The sequence below is a fragment of the Aethalodelphis obliquidens genome, unplaced genomic scaffold (assembly GCF_003676395.1).
Source record: "Aethalodelphis obliquidens isolate GAN/ISIS:26980383/991018 unplaced genomic scaffold, ASM367639v1 scaffold1, whole genome shotgun sequence".
NCBI classification, from domain to species: domain Eukaryota; kingdom Metazoa; phylum Chordata; class Mammalia; order Artiodactyla; family Delphinidae; genus Aethalodelphis; species Aethalodelphis obliquidens.
This window is the reverse complement of record NW_020837945.1, coordinates 10,242,981-10,262,868: the sequence shown is the minus strand read 5'-3', so window position 1 is coordinate 10,262,868 and position 19,888 is coordinate 10,242,981. Positions and strand designations below refer to the sequence as shown.

Here is a 19,888-nt window from a genome sequence, read left to right as displayed (position 1 = left end):
TGGGGAGGACTCGGGCAGCTTTTTGAGCCCCGAGCAGCCCGGGACCGGAGACCTGCCGGAGGGAGGCGCCCCGCGAGCCATCGAGATGAATTGGCCGCCGCGAGGTTCCGGAGACTGGGGCCGGATCGGCCGGGCGACCCCAGGCCCTGCGCGGCCGCCCGCGGCCGAGACTCTGCTTTCCCGGCGTGGATGGGATTCGGCCGCGAGGGGGCCGGAGGGCCGAGGGCCCGGCCGGGGAGCCGTTCAGCGCGCCCACACGGCCCCGTTGGCAGCTGCGGCGAAGTGGCGCTGATTCACTTAACGAAGCCAGACGGTTGTCGGTCTCCACAACATGGTTTTTGTGTTTTTAGTTTTCTCTCTTGGTTTGTTTTCTTTAATTGGTGTTTTATCGCCGCGGCTGGGCTGCGGATTAATTACGCAGCGCGCCTTACTCAGGTTGATTGAGTTTAGCGGCGAGCAAAGGAGTTTCGTAGTTAGAAAAGACCCCAAAGAACAAGCGACTGGAAAGAAAGTTGAAAGCCTCCGCTTGGCTCGTTCCCCATCCTCGGACCGTCGGCTCCCTCGCTAGGCCCAGGTCGCCCGCGCCCCCCACACACCTCCGGCTCCCCGGAAACGGCCCCGGCTCCGCTCCCTGCCCGCGCGCGCGAGCCGCCGCGGGTGTTAAACCCACCCCGGCTTTGCGCGCTGGCGGGAACTTCCCCCGCTCCAGTCCCCGCGGCGCCGCGGGCATTTTCGCGGAGCTTAGAGGGGCCACGCCCCCGCCCGGCCGCGGGGCTCCCCCCTTCCGCGCGGAGCCCACCCGCTTCCTCCCTCGGGGGAGGCGCTCACCCACTCCCCCCCGTCGACTACCCGGGCGGGGGTCTCTGGCCCTCCCCCCGTGGGTCCCCTCCCTGCCGCCGGTTCGGACTCTCCTCGGGCTCTGGCGCTGTGGCCTGCCGGAGGCAGGGGCCGTGGCGAGCCAGTCGCGGAGGCCTTTCCGGGCGCCCAGGCAGCTTCCCTCGCCCCACGCCCAAAGAGGCCGGGAGGTGCTGCGGGCCGCGGGCTCAGGGCGGACGCTAGGGGGCAGCAGCCGCCCTCGCTCGCCGCCCCGGGCGCCCAGTAGCCTTGTAGCGCGCCGGGGAACGCCCCCGACGGCGCGGGGCTCTGCCGGCCTTCTCGCGGCCTTTGGGTCTCCTGTACGAACTTCAGTTAGGGAAGAAACGACAGGAAATGACCGCCCAAGCCAGCCTGCGCGGCATTCCCGCCCCCACACACCACCTGCTATACCGGCAGCGCAGCTGGCGGCCGGGGAACCCTCGGACAGGGGTCCTGGCTGTCCCGGCCGGCGCGCGTTAGGGTCTCTTCTCGAAACCCCTTTGCCCGAACCCCGCCGTCGGCCGGTCCCAGGCCGTCGGTGCTGCAGGCGTCCCGGGCGCCCTCCATCCTGCCCGGCTTCTCCCCACGTGGGCCGGTCCCCTCGCGCCCCTCGCTCCGGAAAACCCGGGACGTCTGGGAGCTCCCAGGACCCAGCTGCATTTTGTTTTCATGGGTCTGGGGTCTCAGAAAACGCCTTTGTATTTTTCTTTAAAAGTAATTTTGAAGAAGCCGCATTTCAGGTGTAAAGACCCCAAACGTCCTCTCTCCACCTGGGCCGAGGGATTCCAAATACTGCGCAGTCCCAAACCTCCCTGTCTGCCGCCCCTCCTGCCCGGGGCCACAGTCGCTCTGCGTCCGGGCTCGACGCTGCCCGCTCTAGAGGCGAGTTCGGGCGGAGTGAAATCTTTTTGCTTCAGCTCAAGTGCATTTCCCTAAGAGCCGATCAAGCGCTCCTGGGGGCCGCCTCCAAGTGCATCCCCGTAGACCCCCACGGACGGGGGCTGGGACTCTGGAGATGTAGCGGTCTGGGGTATGCCGCCGCTCGGAAAGGTCAGAGAAGGCTCTTCTGGGGCTGCGACCGTTTGCCTGAAACCCTAAACCCTGCGAGGGGCTGCGGGGCGCACCCCGCGCTGCGGTCTCCCGGGCGGGGATCAAGTTCCCTTAGTAAGGTACAGCGGTAGATGCACCAGGTTTAGCCTTTCAAGGGCAGCGCGCTGCTCAGCTCAGAGTCTCAACCAGTAAATCCCGAGTTCGAACGCAGACACGGATGATAATAGCAAGGAAAGCTTTTGCTGATTTATTCTGAATCGGGCCACCGGGCGTTTGGGGCTCCCCAGACTTTGCGCAGGTTATAACTGCGTTGCGCGGTGCACGCTTGAAAACCAGAAACAAACAACACTGCCCCTCCTTATCGAGGGACTAAAATGAATGCAAAGCAGGCAGCATGGGGCTCAACTAAAGAGTACCCGGAACCCCTTAGTCTGAAGGGCTTTTTACATAGTTTATGAAGTTGAGTAACCATGTATGAAATGAAGAATTCATTTCCACCAGGAGCGCTCATTTAAGGGGCGATATAGAATTTCCCTTCCCCTGCCTCTCTTAAGAGAAAAGGAAAGGAAACATTACAGTATACACTCCTGGTGTTCCCCTGGAATAATACTAAAACCTACTTTTGTCATAATACAATACAAAAAATATAACGAAGTAGTATGTTGGGCGAATGCTATGTGACAGATTCTTCCAAATTTGCTGCATGGGGGAAATTTCAAAAAGGCTCATCAACTGATTGAATGAAATGTAAGTTTTCACAGTGAATTTAAAAAGCAGCATTTGGTTAGTTGGAAGAAAAAAAAAACAATTTCACCAGAAAACAACAGCTTATTGACATTTTTTTCTACAACTTTAGGTAAATATATAACTATGGGGAGGTCTCAGAAAATATCTAAATATTTCACATTTTTTGCTCTTTCAAAACCCTCTCAAAAATAAATAAGACTCAACCATTCTCTTAAAATCCCCCTCTGTAATATGATATTTCTAAAATTACTTTTCTAAAAATGTAATATTTCTAAAAGAATTATTTCTGCTTTCAGTGACTATTTTAATGAAAATAAAAATACAGAGAACGTATTTTGCTAGTGGTTCTGGACCAAACTGCTTCAGTTTGTACTAATGTCACAGGGAGGGAGAACAATTTTGTTGAAGACTAACATACATGTTAATGTATGTACAATACACACTGTCCAGTTTTCAACATTGGAATTTAATTAAACATCCCCTTCCCCCAGTGGATTTGAGATTATTTCTCTTTTGAAGTCTAATAACTTTGCGGACAAGATCCCTTAGTTCTTCCATTATGTCCTTCCTCTATGTGATGACTTCCATGGGATCCTGCAGTTGATATGTGACTATTTCACTAACTTTGTAAATCAATTTGCAACTCACAAGTAGCAAACTGAGAAAAAAAATTTTTAAATCTTTAAAAACATTATGGATGCTTAGTAAACATTTTACTCTCACAAAAATTTTGCATTAGCACTGCTATAGCAAAAGTAATAAACTAGGTAATAACACACAGAAGCCAAGCTCTATTTTTTTTTTGTAGAGAGTCATATAGAGTCGTTTAATAATAAACAACAGAATGCACCTGTGGTAAATACTGTAGAACCGAGGGTATCTTTGAAGGTTTCATTGGAACATTTTATATGTTTGACATTTACCATATAGAAAACAGCTTTTAAGTATTTTTGAATCAGCAAAAAAAGTTTTGATTATTTGGTTAATTTATATCGTGAGTTATTTATAGCGATACATGGATAAAATGCCATATATGCATATATGAATGTGCATATTTTGTTAAAAATATAATTTGGAATCTAACATACCGTGAACGTCTCTAGATGGATTCATTCCATGTACACATTCTGAAAAAGTAGAAAGTGGGAAAATAAAAATAATTGTATGAATATACTGACAGCAAACACCAAATTTACCAAAGTGGATTAATTTAATTGGAATTGGAATCAGTGCCAGTGTAAAAACTAAATCCCCCCTCTCATTTTTTTTGGTAGCTCGTTGCCTCTCACACTCTGTTAGCACTGGAGATTTTTACTGCATATTGTCTAGCTTTGGCTCAAAAATAACTTAAAACAGTAAATCATTATATAAAAAATGAACTGTTACCTAGGCATATGATTTCTACGTACCTTTGACCAATGTTTTTCATTGCTAGGTAATACTGAATCTTTATCTTTCATAGAATCACCTCTTTCAAGCTCTATATGTGATGCAAATGTGATTATTTAATGAACATTAAAAATCCATTTGGAGAATGTAGGGATGGATCACAATTCATAGTGAAATTAAAACCAAACCCTAACTTAATACAAGAACATTTAAAAATCTGTAACATGCTAGAAGCTAAATGCAAGAAGTAAAAATATGAATAGTTTTCAAAGTGATAAAAATAAACAATTTGGAATACACCTTCTAAAAGAAACAAACTAGTAGATAAATGTTATGATCATTTACTTCCAATGATAGGACATTTTAGAAATATTCCCTCTTTGCTTGATTTCCTTTCCCTTTGCTAGGAGGGCAGATTATTTATATGGAAAGCTTTCATTCTTAAAGTAACAGATGATATCAACCATTTTTGAAAATATTTGTCATATGATAATTTCCATATATGAATCACTATATACCGCTGCATGTCCAGTTACAGGTAAAGTCACAGGTAGATCCATTAAGCAAAGCCATATGAAGCTATTTCTCTTTCCCTTGAATATCTATGTATAATGTTCTGAATGTGAAATTATTCCATCAGCCTTGTATATTGATAATGGTCAGCACTGAATGACTAATGTGGAGGAAATAGCGTTTTTCAAAGCCTTAGGATTTGAGCATTTCAAATACTGCAGACCTAAAGCTTTCAACTCCACTGCACAATATTAGTATAACATAGCTTAAATAAAACCTTTAAAACTAAGAAAGGAGGTAATTATTTCAGATTTCTGGATGCTGTTTGAATAGGCAGGAGAACAAGATTTTCAGCTCCTTAGTCTTATATTTTTGCCAAAGCAAAAAGGGCAACTAAAATGATAAGGGGTTCTGAAGGACTGCCCTATGATAAAAAATTAAAGGAATTCAGTATGTGTAGTCTTAAAGGAGCATCCTTAAAACACACATATACACACACACACAAACACACACACATACACACACAAGATTGTGGTTTACAAGTACATAAAGTGACTCCATAAAGATTTTTAAAAAACAGAGCAGGGAAAGAATTATTTGCACTAATAATGAATGATGAGGCAAAAAATAACAAATGTACCCGGAAGTTAGTAAGTTTAGTTTTAATAGGCATGGGGGTCGGGGGAAATCCACAACAGTAAGATTGACCAGGCAGCTGAGTTTATACTAAAGAGACCCAACAAAACTAACCACTCTGGAAATTCTCTCTTGAGACCGCGAGGAGCCTTTCCATGTCTGAGCCTGAGAAATATGAGAAGCAGAGTGGAAAGGCAAGTGTTTTGTCTACACACCTAATATTTCAGTGATTCTGAGAGAAGAGCCAAGATTTTTTTTCTAAACCTAAAAGCAAAGGCAGAAGTAGTGGATTTTGAAAGGTGTGCATGCGGTCTGTTGAAAGCTTTCTTAGTTTGCCCTGTGTCAGTAGCTTTGAGGACACGCCGTTAAGCTGGGGGGTGTTGGAGGGAAGAGAGAAGGGATGGGTGTCTGTACATGAAGTCATACCTGTAAAGATTTGTAATGATTTGCCCAAGGAGTTGTTAAAGGTGCTAGAACCTGAATTGTAAGAGAGGGAAGGTCTTGGATGTTCATGACGGTGAGAGCTGACTCCGGCGAGCACATCCTTCCACTCTCTCCATTGAATGCTGCTGTATGCCAGGCCATGGCCAAAATGCTTTCGCATACCTCGTCCAGTTTATTCCTTGCAACAATGCCATTACCACCCCATTTTACAGACCAGGAACCTTACACTTGGAGAGTTTAGGAAACCTGCCCAAAGTTGCTTCACGCTTGATCTCTGTGTACACACACACACACACACACACACACACACACACGCATCCCCACATATGGGTCTACACACATGATGAGCTGTTTCTTTTAGACCACAACTATGTATTTTTATCGGTGTCCTTTGTAGCCTTCTGAAAAATTAACTCTGATCTCATCTTTCACTTTTATCCCCTGGTCTCAAGGTCTCCATCAGAAAATAGCCCTGAAATTCTTTACCCTGCAAAATCTCAAATATTTAGGAGTCATATCTGAGGTTATTTCTGGCCATCTACAAAGTTTGAGGAGCAGGTCAGGGTCCCTTTGGCCAATAAGTGAGAGCGATGGAGTGTCAGACTGCTGATGGACACGTGTGTAGGGTGCAGGGAGCTGATGGGAGGAGGCACAGGGCTTGGCACCACCTGGTGGGCTCTGGGAAGACTTCTCTCCTGGTTAGAGGTGATATTTAATTTGACCCTTGGAGGTCGTGTAGATTTTCACCAGGTGCTTGGGAGGGTAGGAGGAAAGGCTTAGGGTGGGGAGTGGGGAGAGAAGCCTTTCCAGGCAGAAGGATGAGCCTGAGAAAGGCATGGATGAAGTTATGACACAAACCCGCAGTACAGCTGGAGCATAGGCTGGGGATCAGGTTGGGGAGTGGCAGCTCGTAAATGACACGACGCCGGCAGACGTGAACGCAGGTCAGAGGCAGCTTACACAGCCTAAAGAAATCTGAACTTCAACATGAGGGCAGTGGGCTCTATCAGAGCCTTGAAATCTGGGAAATAACATAACGAATACATATTTTAGGAAAATAAATCTGTCGGAGGTGGATAGGTGAATTAGAGAGGGCAGAGAAGGAGTAGGAAAGCTACAGCCTTGCCAGGCAAGGACTCATGAGCATTAAGGTGGAAACAATGGAGACAGAAAAGGGGGGACTGAGGTGAGGGACGGAGAGGGGTGTTCCCCCATTTCCGGCCCAGGTGCCATTAGTAGCAGTCAAGACCAGAGAGGATGGGTTTGGGGGTAGACATCAGGAATCAGCTTGGAATGGACAGAACAAAATTATAGATGCTGGTGGAAAAAACAGGAGGAATGGGTGTTGTGTAAGCTGCTAAGTTTGTAATCATTTGCTAGTTTGGCAGCAACAGAAAACTAGCACACCGAGCATGCCTTCCCCTCCTCTTATTGTTTTAGGGAGACGCTGCCTGTGTGCTTATAAATCTCTGTTTCTGGGGTTCAGTGGCAGGAAGCCACACACCCAAGTCACTGTTCTCCAAAAGTCCTGTCAGTGATAAAGCTGATAGTTTGGTCTCCATCTGCTCGACTTCGCCTGTCTCACAGGTGCTTCTGGATCATTGGGGAGAAAGGGTGTCGTTTATTGGCCCTCCTCAAACCAACTCTGTACCTGTGTCATTCTCTTCTGATTCACCCTTACCCCACACAAACACATAACCACTAGAGTTTGGATACCTTACCAGTGAGGCTCCCTCCTCTTCAAATACTAGACAGTACTGGATAAGCAAGGTGTATCCCAAGCCCCTGGGAATCTGGTTAAGTGCAGATTCTGATTCAGCAGGTTTGGGGAGGGGCCTGAGTCGCTGCATTCCCAGCAAGCTCCCTTTGATGCCACTGCTGCTGGTTCAAGGACCCCACTCAGAGTTGGCAAGGCCAACTGCTCAGCACCCAGCAAACATTGTGCCTAGCACACACTGGACTGCAGTCTCTGAAAGGTTTCTGTGGCTTCCCTGGTGGCACAGTGGTTAAGAATCCACCTGCCAATGCAGGGGACACGGGTTCGAACCCTGGTCCAGGAAGATCCCACATGCCGCAGAGCAACTAAGCCCGTGTGCCACAACTACTGAGCCCTCGTGCCACAACTACTGAAGCCCACACACCTAGAGCCCGTGCTCTGCAACAAGAGAAGACATTGCAGTGAGAAGCCCGTGCACCACAAGGAAGAGCAGCCCCCGCTCGCTGCAACTAGAGAAAGGCTGCACACAGCAACGAAGACCCAACTCAGCCAAAAATAAATAAATAAAATAAATTTATTCAAAAATTTTTTAAAATTGAAAAAAAACTGTTTTTGTAAACAACATTGCAAATTGCAAATTGACATGAAATCTATCTCTGATTGGACTTTTAAAACTAATGGGATAGACTGAATGTTTGCATCCCTCCCCCAGCCAAACTCATACGTTCAAGCCCTAAACCCTAATGTGATGGTATTAGGAGGTGAGGCCTTTAGGAGGTCATTGGGTTTAAATGAGGTCATGTGGGTGGGGTTTTCATGGGATTAGTGCCCTTGTAAGAAGAGACTGGAGCCGTTCTCTCTCTCTCTCTCTCTCTCTCTCTCTCTCTCTCTCGTCATGTGAGCACATAGGAAGAAGGCAGCCAACTACAAGCCGGGAAGAGAGCTCTCACGAGACCCCAACCATGCTGGTATCCTGATCACAGACTTCCAGTTAACAGAACTATGAGAAATAAATTTCTGTTGCGTAAGCCACCCAGTCTATGGTATTTTGTTATAGCAGCCCTGAGTTGACCAAGACAACCATGATAATAGAAGCTCCCTTTTATCAGTGCGTCAGACCTCACACTAATGACTTTACACGCCTTATTCCATTTAACCCGCTAGCAGCAAACAGTCCATAATTTTTCCCTTCACTTTACAGATGAAGAAACTGAGCTTCAGTAATTGGCCCAATCTGAACCCATGCAATTTGCCCCTGGAGTGCCAGTTGTAGTCAGCAAGCTAAACCAACCTTGCAAGATTCATATCATTATGCTATTATCAAATTTCTTTACTAGTTCTTGACAAGTTGCCTTTAAACCATGTGGGCATTCTTTCTTATTTTGAGCAGCTTTGTCCACTAGAAATGTAATATGAGCCATATATGTGATTAAAATTTTTCTAATAACTGCATTAAAAAAGTAAAGAGAAATAGGTGAAATTAATTTTAATAATATATTTTATTTAACTTAGTATAGCCAAAACATTTTCATTCCAACATGTAATCAATATAAAATTGTTAATAAGATATTTTACATTCTTTTTCTTTTTTTTTTAGTAAGTTTTCAAATTCCTGTGTGCATTTTACGTTCACAGTGCATCTCAGTTCGGTCTAGCCACGTTTCAGGTCCCCAAATGTCACCCGTGGCTAGTGGCTACTCTACTAGGCAGTGCAGTTCAAGGGCAACCACTCAAAACGCAATTCCCTCTGAAGAGCAGTTTTGTTGCTATTCTGCTTGTGCTCAAGTGAGCCTTGTTTTTAACCTGCTATTAGCAAAGGCCATTAAGTAATTCATCTTCCTTGACTCATTTTCCCTCTGAGCTGTCCTGAAGCGAAGTTCAGGATTTTATTACAGCATCACTTCATTGGCTTGTAGTCATAAGGAAACACACACACGGTGAAAACAACTAAGTTGCAAAGGCCTACTGACCACTGTCGTTGCCACTAAAGCATTTTCACAGCCACGGATAAGCTACAAGTCCACCTCACGCAGTGTTCATTTCCATTTAATGTTTACCAGCTGCCGATGCCTCAGCCCATACAATATGCTTTGGTTTCTTTGACTCTGAAAGAATACTACCAAAGTATCTCTTGACCCTTTCTTTTCCAATACACTTGTTTTTCTGTGAAATTCATATAGGCAACACGGGTTAGAACAAGAAGTTTTACTAGCTCATGACTTCAAAACGATTGCAAAGTGATTCAGTGATATTCTCAAATAGCAATTTCTATAAACAGGTTTATTTAGAAATATAGCATATAGATTTTTCAAACAAAAAAAAACACTCAATATGTCAATTTGCTAGCAATCTTCCAGGTTAAAAAATGAGTTCGAATCAAAGGTGAGGTAGCTCCTGGCCTCAGTTATGGAGTGGGTCCACCTGTCTTTCTTCCAGTCCTCAGAAGAAACAACCAAGAAACATGGCGTCAGGTCTGTAACAGAAACCACAGGCCCTACCTCACTACATTTGTTCCTCTGGGGCTGCTGGAACCTTCAAAGGTCTGAGCATCTCTCTCTCTCTTTTTATTTTAGCTTTTATTTTCATTTTATTTTTTTATTAATTTTGATTAGAGTATAGTTCCTTTACAATGTTGTGTTAGTTTCTACTGTACGGCAAAGTGAATCAGCTCTACATATACCTATATCCCCTCTTTTCTGGATTTCCTTCCCATTTAGGTCACCACAGAGCACTGAGTAGAGTTCCCTGTGCTATACAGTAGGTTCTCATTAGTTATCTATTCTGTACATAGTATCAGTAGTGTATATATGTTGTAGAGATGTGGATGGACCTAGAGACTGTCATACACAATGAAGTAAGTCAGGAAGAGAAAAACAAATATCGTATATTAACGCATATATGTGGAATCCAGCAAAATAGTACAGATGATCTTATTTGCAAAGCAGAAATAGAGACATAGACGTAGAGAACAAATGTATGGACACCAAGGGGGGAGGGGGGTGGGAGTAATTGGGAGATTGGGTCCGAGCATCTCTTAAGAGCAAGCATACCTGGTTTCCACCCCTTAGTGTTTTGGGTTGGGTACAGAGGTCAAGGGGCTGATGCGCGGACCCTAGAAGGGGTCTGGATCTTCCCCACATTGTCCTTGGCCCCATTTAAATGAGAGGCTGAGAAACCACTTGCTGTGCATGAAACTGTTCTCTTTTTGAGTGCTTTCCCCTATGCAAGCACTATGGAAAGTACCCAAGTGTCAAGGAGTGTCTCAAAGTCTACTACACTTGAGGAACAGGGAGGTGAATTTACATATTTTTCTATGGCTTTGAGTTCCTTAATTGGGGAATGTTACAGCAGTCAAGTTTTCTGGTGAATGATAGAAGTAGCATCTATTAAAAAAGTTACTTTTAGAGTCTGCTTTACTTTAGACATTTTAATTAGTATATTTAAAACAATTTCTGCTGCTATGAATTAGAAACAAAACACAAGTTTTCTAAGTTAAGGAAAAAAATAAATGAATGAATGTCTGAATGAATAAACAGGAATCTTGGTCCACATTTCCCATGGGTCCTTCCACAGGGAGCTCTCCCCAAATCAAGCGCTTTTGTTTTATTCCTTGTGTTTATAGTTTATCTTTACTCTCTCACTGGGGCAATTATGACCTGGGATGGTCTAACTATTTTCCTTCTGCAACATTTATGTTTAAAAATAATCAGGTGAGTCAGTTACTGCTAGACATAGGGAGGAGGGTTGGGGGTTAATTGTGGGTCTGTTTGATTAGTCACTTACTTTGTACCGGTCTCATTTTCTTCACCTACAAAATGGGAGCCTTGGGCAAGAAGGCTTTCCAGCTCCGTGAACTTTATATATAAATGTCACTTGGAACTGTGAGAAATTGACCTGGTCTGGTGCTGACTGAAGTCAGCACATGGCTGGGGTGAACTTGGATTTTGAGTAAGGAGGGGAAAGGAAAGAAGAAGGGGAACATAGAATCAACTCAAGAGAATATATTCTAAGGGTGTTACCAATTTACATAGGGTTCCTCTAACTGCACATATGTAATTTCTATTCATTCAAGCAGGCCTGAGGATCTGTGATTTAAACAACCACACAAATAATTTTGAGATTCTACATCTTCTAGAAAATAACAGAAATATATTGCTGTTCTGTACTTATAATTTACAGAGGATTGAGATTAGAGAGAAACACATATCTATTCATAAATATTACTTATAATTTATTACTACAGTTATTTTAAAATATTAAAATTATCCTTTTCACTACTTCTGTTTTCTCCATGTCAACCCAACTAGCGAGGTTTCACTATATACTGTATTATATAATAACTAAAACATAATATGGGTATACAACATAGTTTAATTCCTTTAGAATAAAAAGTTAAAGGCTCTTTGCCATTATTGTTACAGCTGTTAGTACATCAAACTGGAGCCCCCCCCCCCACTGAAATAAAAAAATGTCTATCTATGATCCCATACAGACGGTAGAGAAATTTCCCCAAATATAGCAGAGCTTTCTAGAAAGAGAATGTAAAGGCTTGAGATAAATCTTGGGTGCTGACTCCCCAGTCTGTCCTAGACATGGGAAGTCTACCTAAGAATCAAGTATAAGAAGTATATTTATCTGTGAAGGACTTGCTGAGATATCTATATTGATCAATTAAATAATAAATTTCCAACTGTTGGTCTTACAGGGTTTTTACAGGCATTCAGACAAGATGAATCCTTTTGTATTAATCCTTCTATCTTCAGGTTTGGAAAACAGAATTTTATATGGAATAATGGGCTAAGACTATCATTATCCTGCTTTCTGTGAGGTCATGGAATTATACTCCACAAAAGCTTTAAAATTTCATGTCGTAGTATGAAATTAAAAAGAGCTTTAAAAAATCAGCAACAATGGAAGCAATCATTCTATGTAATTGAAGAATTACATTTTCTAAGTTTCATAAAAATCCTAAGATCTGCATTGTAATTACAAATTTTCAGATTACAGTAATAATATCGGAAAATTAAATATTATATATTTGATGTTCCAATAACAATCACATTTTTATGGATAAGGTTCCAGACACTGAAGTGGAATATTAACAATTTTGTTAACAACTAACAAGTATATATTGTACGACACAGGAAATATAGTCAATATTTTATAATAACTATTGGGTTGGCCAAAAAGTGCATTCAGGTTTTTCCTGAACTGGTTCTCGAACTGCTAGACATAGGAAGGAGGGTTGGGGGTTAATTGTAGGTCCGTCTGATTAGTCACTTACTTTGTGCCGGTCTCAGTTTCCTCACCTACATCTTACGGAAAAACCCGAGCGCACCTTTTGGCCAACCCAATATAAATGAAATATAACTTTAACAATTGTGAATAACTGTATTGTACACCTGGGACTTACATAATGTTGTACAGCAACTATACGTCAATAAAAAATGTCTGTTTTAATTAGAACAATTTTTGTGGAGATTTCTTATGAAACATTGTTGCCTATTTCTCAGTCAAGCAATGGTCAAGTCAGATTTAAACTTTCGGATAAGATTGTCTTGGACTTGCTTAGAAAAACGCTATAATTTAAACCTACTCAAAAAATGAAACAACTTTTGCTGCCTTTTTTGTATGAATAATGGTGCTAATTCTAGAGAGTTCACCTCTTCTTAAAAGGTAGAAGGGAAGAGTGAAATAATTTTTAACAAAATTAAAAGCAGCTGAAAAATAGATATTATCTGTTAGCTAATTGCCAATTTATACTTATATGTACAATGAAAGCAATATACAGAGATGATCCAAAACTTATTAAAAATGGTTAAACACATAAGATCAAAGATTTTTGTCAGATATTTTTGCAAAGCTGGTAGGTTTTTTAATAGCAAGAGCAAAGGAACAGATGACTGACTGGCCAAATATGATGACAAATAAGCCCTCAAATGAACTCCAGTTCTTTTCTAGTTGAACTACTGATCTGGAAATTCACTGATGTTTAGCAACTACAAGCAACTCCCATAATTCTTATTTCTCTTGTCACCTTAAAAATTCCATTGCCCATGAAGATACCCATCCCAGGAGAATTTCACAAGCATTATTGGGAAATACAGTACTCTAGGGTAAGTTTTGAAAAGGGGCATGAAGTAAGTATTTATATAAATGTGGATTTGAATAATTTTTAAAAAGCATTCAATTACAAGAAGTTCTGTAATTGTCACGTTCTCCATTTAAGGGGACATCTCACTTTTTCTTCAGAGAAAAATATCCCGGATCAAGCCTATTCACTTCTGAATTAGGACATATTTATTTAGCTAAGAACTCTCTTTTGCCGAAGACACCAGATAGTGAAATGGACTTCTAAGGACGAAAGAAGAAAACTTTACTCAGTGTGCCATTGGGGGATCCCCTCTGTGTCTGTAAACACCACACTGAGTGGTCAAACTGAGCCGACTCCAGGTTTAGCAGAATGAGGGAGAGTGTCCAGAAATTTCCCTGTGACCTCAGCCTAAGAGACCTGGGCAGGGGCTTCCCTGGTGGCGCAGTGGTTGAGAGTCCGCCTGCCGATGCAGGGGACACGGGTTCGTGCCCCGGTCCGGGAGGATCCCACATGCCGCGGAGCGGCTGGGCCCGTGAGCCATGGCCGCTGAGCCTGCGCGTCCGGAGCCTGTGCTCCGCAGCGGGAGAGACCACAACCGTGAGAGGCCCGCGTACCGCAAAAAAAAAAAGAGAGACCTGGGCAGACAGGCCCCTTCTCTTGATCCACACACTGCTTTGGAGATCATTATTTAACACCGGCACACTGAACAATGACATGAAGTCAGGGGCAAGATGGAGATTTCCTTCCTCCTCACTAACCAAGCTCACAGGAGAATTCATTTCTTTTCTTTTTGCCTTGGGCATCTATAGGCTAGCAATTTTCATTCTGTTACTGAAATGATTTTCCACCCATCCTTCCCAATTAGAGTGGAAATGGGTTAAGACTTCAGGTTAACCCCTTGCTTACCAGGAATGAGAAGGAAACTTACATGGAAGCTTTATTTTCACTTTTGTATATGATTTATTTTTCTGATTATGATAAATGACAGTTTGATTTATCATACTCTCTCCCAAAGACACTCCTTTAGCAAAAATGTGATAATGCCTTAAGGTAAAGCACGAAAAAAAAAAAAAAACCCAGAACAAAAAACAAAAACAAAAGAAAAAGACCCCAAAACAAAAAACAAAACTTCTTTTATGAGAATGTTACGGCTACTGCTCTGTGTCAACTTTATAAGTGTTCTAGAATTCTTATGAGTAAAATTAGATACAAATTCAGATATACCCTAAGAAGTTATGGCATTAAATGCACACTGCCTCCCCATATTATAGAGAATGGATACAGTAGAAGTGGAATTTTTTTCTTTTCTGTTTGGTTTTTCCTAAGCTTGAAATATCTGGAGCTGAAAAAGAAAAGTGTGGATAAATATCTAGAAAATGCTGGATCACCTGAAACTTATCAAGTAGCTCTCCCCTCCTTGAATCTAAGAATAAAAACTTCTATAGAAAAATATCTTCCCTTTATTGATCTTTAAGATTTTGGTATGTTGCAATCCAAAGTGCACAGACCTCAAATAACTCCTTGGTAGCAACCTGTGAAACAAGAATCTTCTCTCTTCTGAAGGTCTGTTTGTTTCACTTTGAACAGAAGGGAAAGGAGCATTTCTGACTTGTGTTATAAATCGGCATTCCCCCCAAAAGCAAAACTCCTCTCTGGGACAAATTTTTGGATCTTTAAAAGTAAATATAAATTTTTTCTATTTTTTAAAAGAAAACTAATATATAATTGTTTCTATTGACTTAGTATGTCAAGGAAATAATTGATCATATCAGGAGCAGCCTGGACAGCATTACAGCAGCTCGATGCACGATGGCATTGGATTTTGGCTATGCTAGGTTTTAACAGGTTTGGGGGGTTCATTTATCTGAAGACAAGAGACTAGGTCACTTGACCTCTGGGGGTCCATCAAGTGTTTCTTGTCTCTGAGAATAGAGAAAGCTGTAGAATTGATTTATCAAAAGTGAAAGTTTTATTTATGCTAAGAGGGTTATGATGACTGAGAGAATTTTAGTGGACAAATAAGAATGATCGCTAGGGCTTCCCTGGTGGCGTAGTGGTTGAGAGTCCGCCTGCCGATGCAGGGGACACGGGTGCGTGCCCCTGTCTGGAAAGATCCCACATGCCGCGGAGCGGCTGGGCCTGTGAGCCATGGCCGCTAAGCCTGCGCATCCGGAGCCTGTGCTCCGCAACAGGAGAGGCCACAACAGTGAGAGGCCCGCGTACTGCAAAAAAAAAAAAAAAAAAAAAAAAGAATGGTTGCTAACATTCATTCAGAGGCTGAGCTTCTCTGAGCCCCAGGCATTGTGGCAAGGACTGTCCATGCATTATCTCATTTAATCCTCTCCATAATCCTATTAAGTTTGGAACTCTTATCCCCTTAAGTTTAAAGAGGTTAAAGAGCTTGCCCTTGGCCATGTAGAGATGGAGCAGTGAAAGCAAGAACTTGACCAGCTGCACGGAGAAATCAATCTTTGTGTTGCATGTATTTTTAATAACAATGTTGTCCTTCATATTTCTCATTTAAGAAGTTTCATAGACAATGACTTTCCAGAGGGACTGCCTTTGCTTCTGACAGGTAGCCCATCCCCAGCTCGTGGGGATGTGTAAAGCAGGTCCACTCTAGGAATGTGACACAAGGAAGTGAGCTGCTTCAGAATCACTGAGCCCAGATTGATGGATAAATATTTCAAAGGTTTTTCCAGAATGGTACTTAAGTATTAGAGCCCATCTCAATTTGGGTTTGAGCCCAGGGCCTTATGGTTTAAATATAAAATGCATTAAAGCCCTTTATTTAGAGAGCCATGTGCCATTTTTAGGGAGCAGCCCTGGTTCTCCCTCTGACTTTATTGGGAGTACAAAGCAAACAGGTGTCTCAATGTTGTCATTGGTATTCATTATTTTTTAGGACTTGATGGTGTATTCATAGCCAGGAGGGTCATGAACCACCTACAGTGGAAGGCTTGACCCTAAGGACAGTGCTTCCCTAGCGTACAGCCTTGTGGGTTGGGGACTCTTGACAGAGAGAGAAAACCATAAGAGGAGAACCACTCTCAGTATCACCTGTGGGGGGCTCTGGAACTCAGATATATGTCCCTGATTTAGAAAACAGTGAGACACTGCCATGTGAAAAGTTTCTGAACAGTGACTTCAAAATCATAGATTTTGACCATTCATTGGTTTCAAATTAAACAATAATTATTATTATTATTATTATACAAATACAAGAAAGGGAAGAAAAAGAAATAGAAGGAAATAAATGGAAAACAGAGTGCCTCACATGCAGTAAGAACAAGTATTGCTTCCTGAAACCCTTTTTTTGATTGATAGAGCCATCTCCTGAGTCATGCATGCAACTTACTTCCTACTGTCGCTTGCAATTCAGAAAAGTTTGAAAGCCTCTGGCCTAAAATGTCTTTTTCTTCTTGGTACTTATTTTATTAAGGGGACTCTGTGTATAAGCCTTTGTGACACTCTTCAGGTCCCCTAACCTTGCTGTGCCTCCGTTTCCTCACTGGCCAAGTCTAGAGCCGCTGCCACTGTCATCAGGTTTATCAAGAAGATCACATTCAACCAACGCTGCTGAAGCACTTGGAAAAGCCAGACACGATCATCAAAGTTCAAGGATTATTATAAAACAAATCAGGGTGAAACTGGTTCGAAGGCCACCCTTCTGTGGAATGGCATCTGATCATTTTGAGAGATGAAAAGAACCTGAGCAAAGACTGAGAAGAACCAAAGACTTTGTGCGATCCATTCATCTTATAGAGAGAAAGAGAGGCTCTGAAAATGAGTGGGTTTTCCCAGGTCCCGAAACAGTGGCCGATCTGGGACTCCTGGACCCGTGAATTAATGTCCTGTTCCCAAACCTGCTACTGTTGTCGACAGCCGTGTTGTGACTCCTTTTAAGAAAGGGATAGTCTTGTGAAATTTTTTTACAGAAAATTTACAACGCATGAAAAACTAAATTGATTTCTTCCCTTTCAAAGTGGTTTCCTGATTGCAATCACATCAATTAAACTCCAGCCCCGAAGAAACTGCAGGGACTGAGTAATAAATGTCCAACAACAGATACCAAGAATCCTTTGGAAATCTCGAGAAATAATGCAATAAGATGCAAAGAGTGAATATGACTCATCTCCTATTTGAAATGTCAATCGGAAAGGGATTTTTAAAATTGTATTAGAAAGGAAGAAGGGAGAATGTCTCTTTTCTCTCTTTGATCATTTAAATTGAAAGTAATGAACCAAAAACTGTCAGCCAAAATTGCCCATTTGTCTCTCCAGCGGGGGGGGAAAAGTGCTATAAAACAAAGACTTAGATGATATACCAAGGTCGTTGCTCAATGCTGTGTTGTAACACTATTTAACTGTCACTGAAGGCCAGGATGGCAAACATTGCATCAACTCCTCTGCAAGGTGTTTCCTGGGCTTTGCAGACAGTGTAGTTCAGGGCCGGTGCAATCTCTATTCTTGTGGAGGCCAGATAAAGCCTTCTGCTCTGGGCCCCTATCTTCAGTGCTGAAGCTGTAGATAACACAGTTTCACACCCGCTGCCCAAGTCCTGCTTTCCCAATTTGTAAGTCTTTATTGCTAAAGTCTTTTGTGTGTGTTTTATCAGACACATTTTATCATCCCTCTCCAAATGCCCTTTGTCAAAGTCAGCCTTTGAACTTCTTTTGCATATACATTGAACGTGACCAATGATTCAGGATATGTAAAAGACTTATAATTCTAAAGAAAGAGGAAGGGGTCATTGATCTTCCTGATATAATAGATCTTTTTGGGGCCAGTGTGTGTGTGTGCGTGTGTGTGTGTGTGTGTGTGTGTGCACACGAGTATGTACGGATGCCGAGGAGACAGGAGGTATAATCTTGTTATTTATCTTTAAGATATTATGCAACTGATTACTCTAAGCAAATAGTTTATGCCTTTTGTTTTCCTGCACAAATTAAACCTGAATCCTGGGGCAGCGTAAAAAATGCTAACAGCCAGCCTCTCGTGGCTGGCACTAAAGGCTACTGAGGGTGGGGCTGACTTTGGGGTCTTGTTCACAGGACCCCCTGCGTGGACTGCACACCAGGCCAACTCCATGTTCTTTTTTTTGTGCAGTTTGTGGTCAGACAGCCAGGGTCTTAATTAGACTCCTGCTTTCCTCTCATTTGATATGGGCGCTCTCTGGAACTGAGCGCCCACCCTCACAAGAGGAATTGATGCTCGCTCGTGTTATTTATAGCTCCTTTATTCGACAAGCAGATGGAATCCATTTGGATCACATCAGATAGGTTTATAACTTCATCCCTCGCTTCTCATTTTTTGCAGGTCTCACATCAAACCCAACGCTGCATCTGTGAAAATCAACTAGAAAAGGAGAGATGGGGACAGATGAAGGTGGCACTGTTGCCTTCTGGGGCACAGAGGCAAATTCTTAATTCAGCTCACGCACTGCCCCCAACACAGAGAATGTTGAGCTCTATGGGGACCACGTTATACTTCTTAAAAAAAAAAAAGAAAAATAGATGATCTTCTGTCTCATGTCCTGCCCGTCCCCAGAGGGACATGCAGAGGGTGGTGAGCTGCTGAAATGGGTCAGGAGTGTTCCCCGTGGCTTTCTGGCTCCAGCCCGGCCATCCTTCACTAGAGCTAAGATGAGCTTCTCTCATGGTTGGAAAGTACAGAGGAGCAGATACATCTCTGCAAGATACAAACCTACTCTTTGGGGTTCTGGGTCCTCTCACCAAATTTCCTCACTTCACATCACATCTTTCTCTTTTTCTTCCTCCTCCTTTTTGAAACTCTTCCCTGCCAGGTTGTGCTTGGGCCACCCTGCAGTGTTTTATGGTGTGAAGGACACCCGCCGGCCAGCATGGACAGTGAAACAAGCCAACGGATTCAGTTTCTTTTTTTTAAAATAATTTTTAAAAAGTCTTTATTGAATTTTCTTCAATATTGTTTCTGTTTTATGTTTTGTTTTTTTGCGAGGCATGTGGGATCTTGGCTCCCCGACCAGGGATCGAACCTGTACCCCCTGCATTGGAAGGCGAAGTCTTAACCACTGGACCGCCAGGGAAGTCCGCGGATTCAGTTTTAAGCAAATCAAGATTTACATCAAGTGACCCTGAAATCAGCTTCCGCCAACCAGCTGTATTCCTGGCTTAGCTGTCTCTTCCCCAGGGGCTCACAGACTTCTCTCCCCCTCGGTCTGCCGTCTTGGAAAACCAAAGCTGCCGTGTGGGTGTGCTTGAGTCATACCGCGTGCCTCCCCGGTCTCTGGCAAGTGAGCAAAGGGCTCTGCTTCTCTTGTACCCTCACCTCCCCAACTAGCTGGAGGCTCGAGGCCCTCCCAGATCCTAGTTTTCTCCCTTTTGTAATTTCCTGATCGAATCATCAGTGATGGTGATCGTTCTCACAACGTATTTATTTTTTTCTGGTGGGGAATTCATTTAG

The 19,888-nt window shown here is 43.0% G+C and overlaps 1 protein-coding gene across 4 annotated transcripts in view; it reads right to left on the bottom strand.

Annotated features, from left to right (window-relative positions):
• RUNX1 (RUNX family transcription factor 1) overlaps positions 1-19,888 on the bottom strand; it is a 244,355-nt gene that overhangs the window by 89,825 nt on the left and 134,642 nt on the right. For 3 of the 4 annotated variants that reach the window (XM_027100709.1, XM_027100727.1, XM_027100736.1), the window contains exon 3: positions 3,741-3,779. The exons of the other annotated variant lie outside the window; for it this stretch is intronic. In XM_027100709.1, the coding sequence (XP_026956510.1) occupies positions 3,741-3,779 (39 nt within the window). The remainder of the gene's footprint in view (positions 1-3,740; positions 3,780-19,888) is intronic. 4 annotated transcript variants of the gene reach the window in all.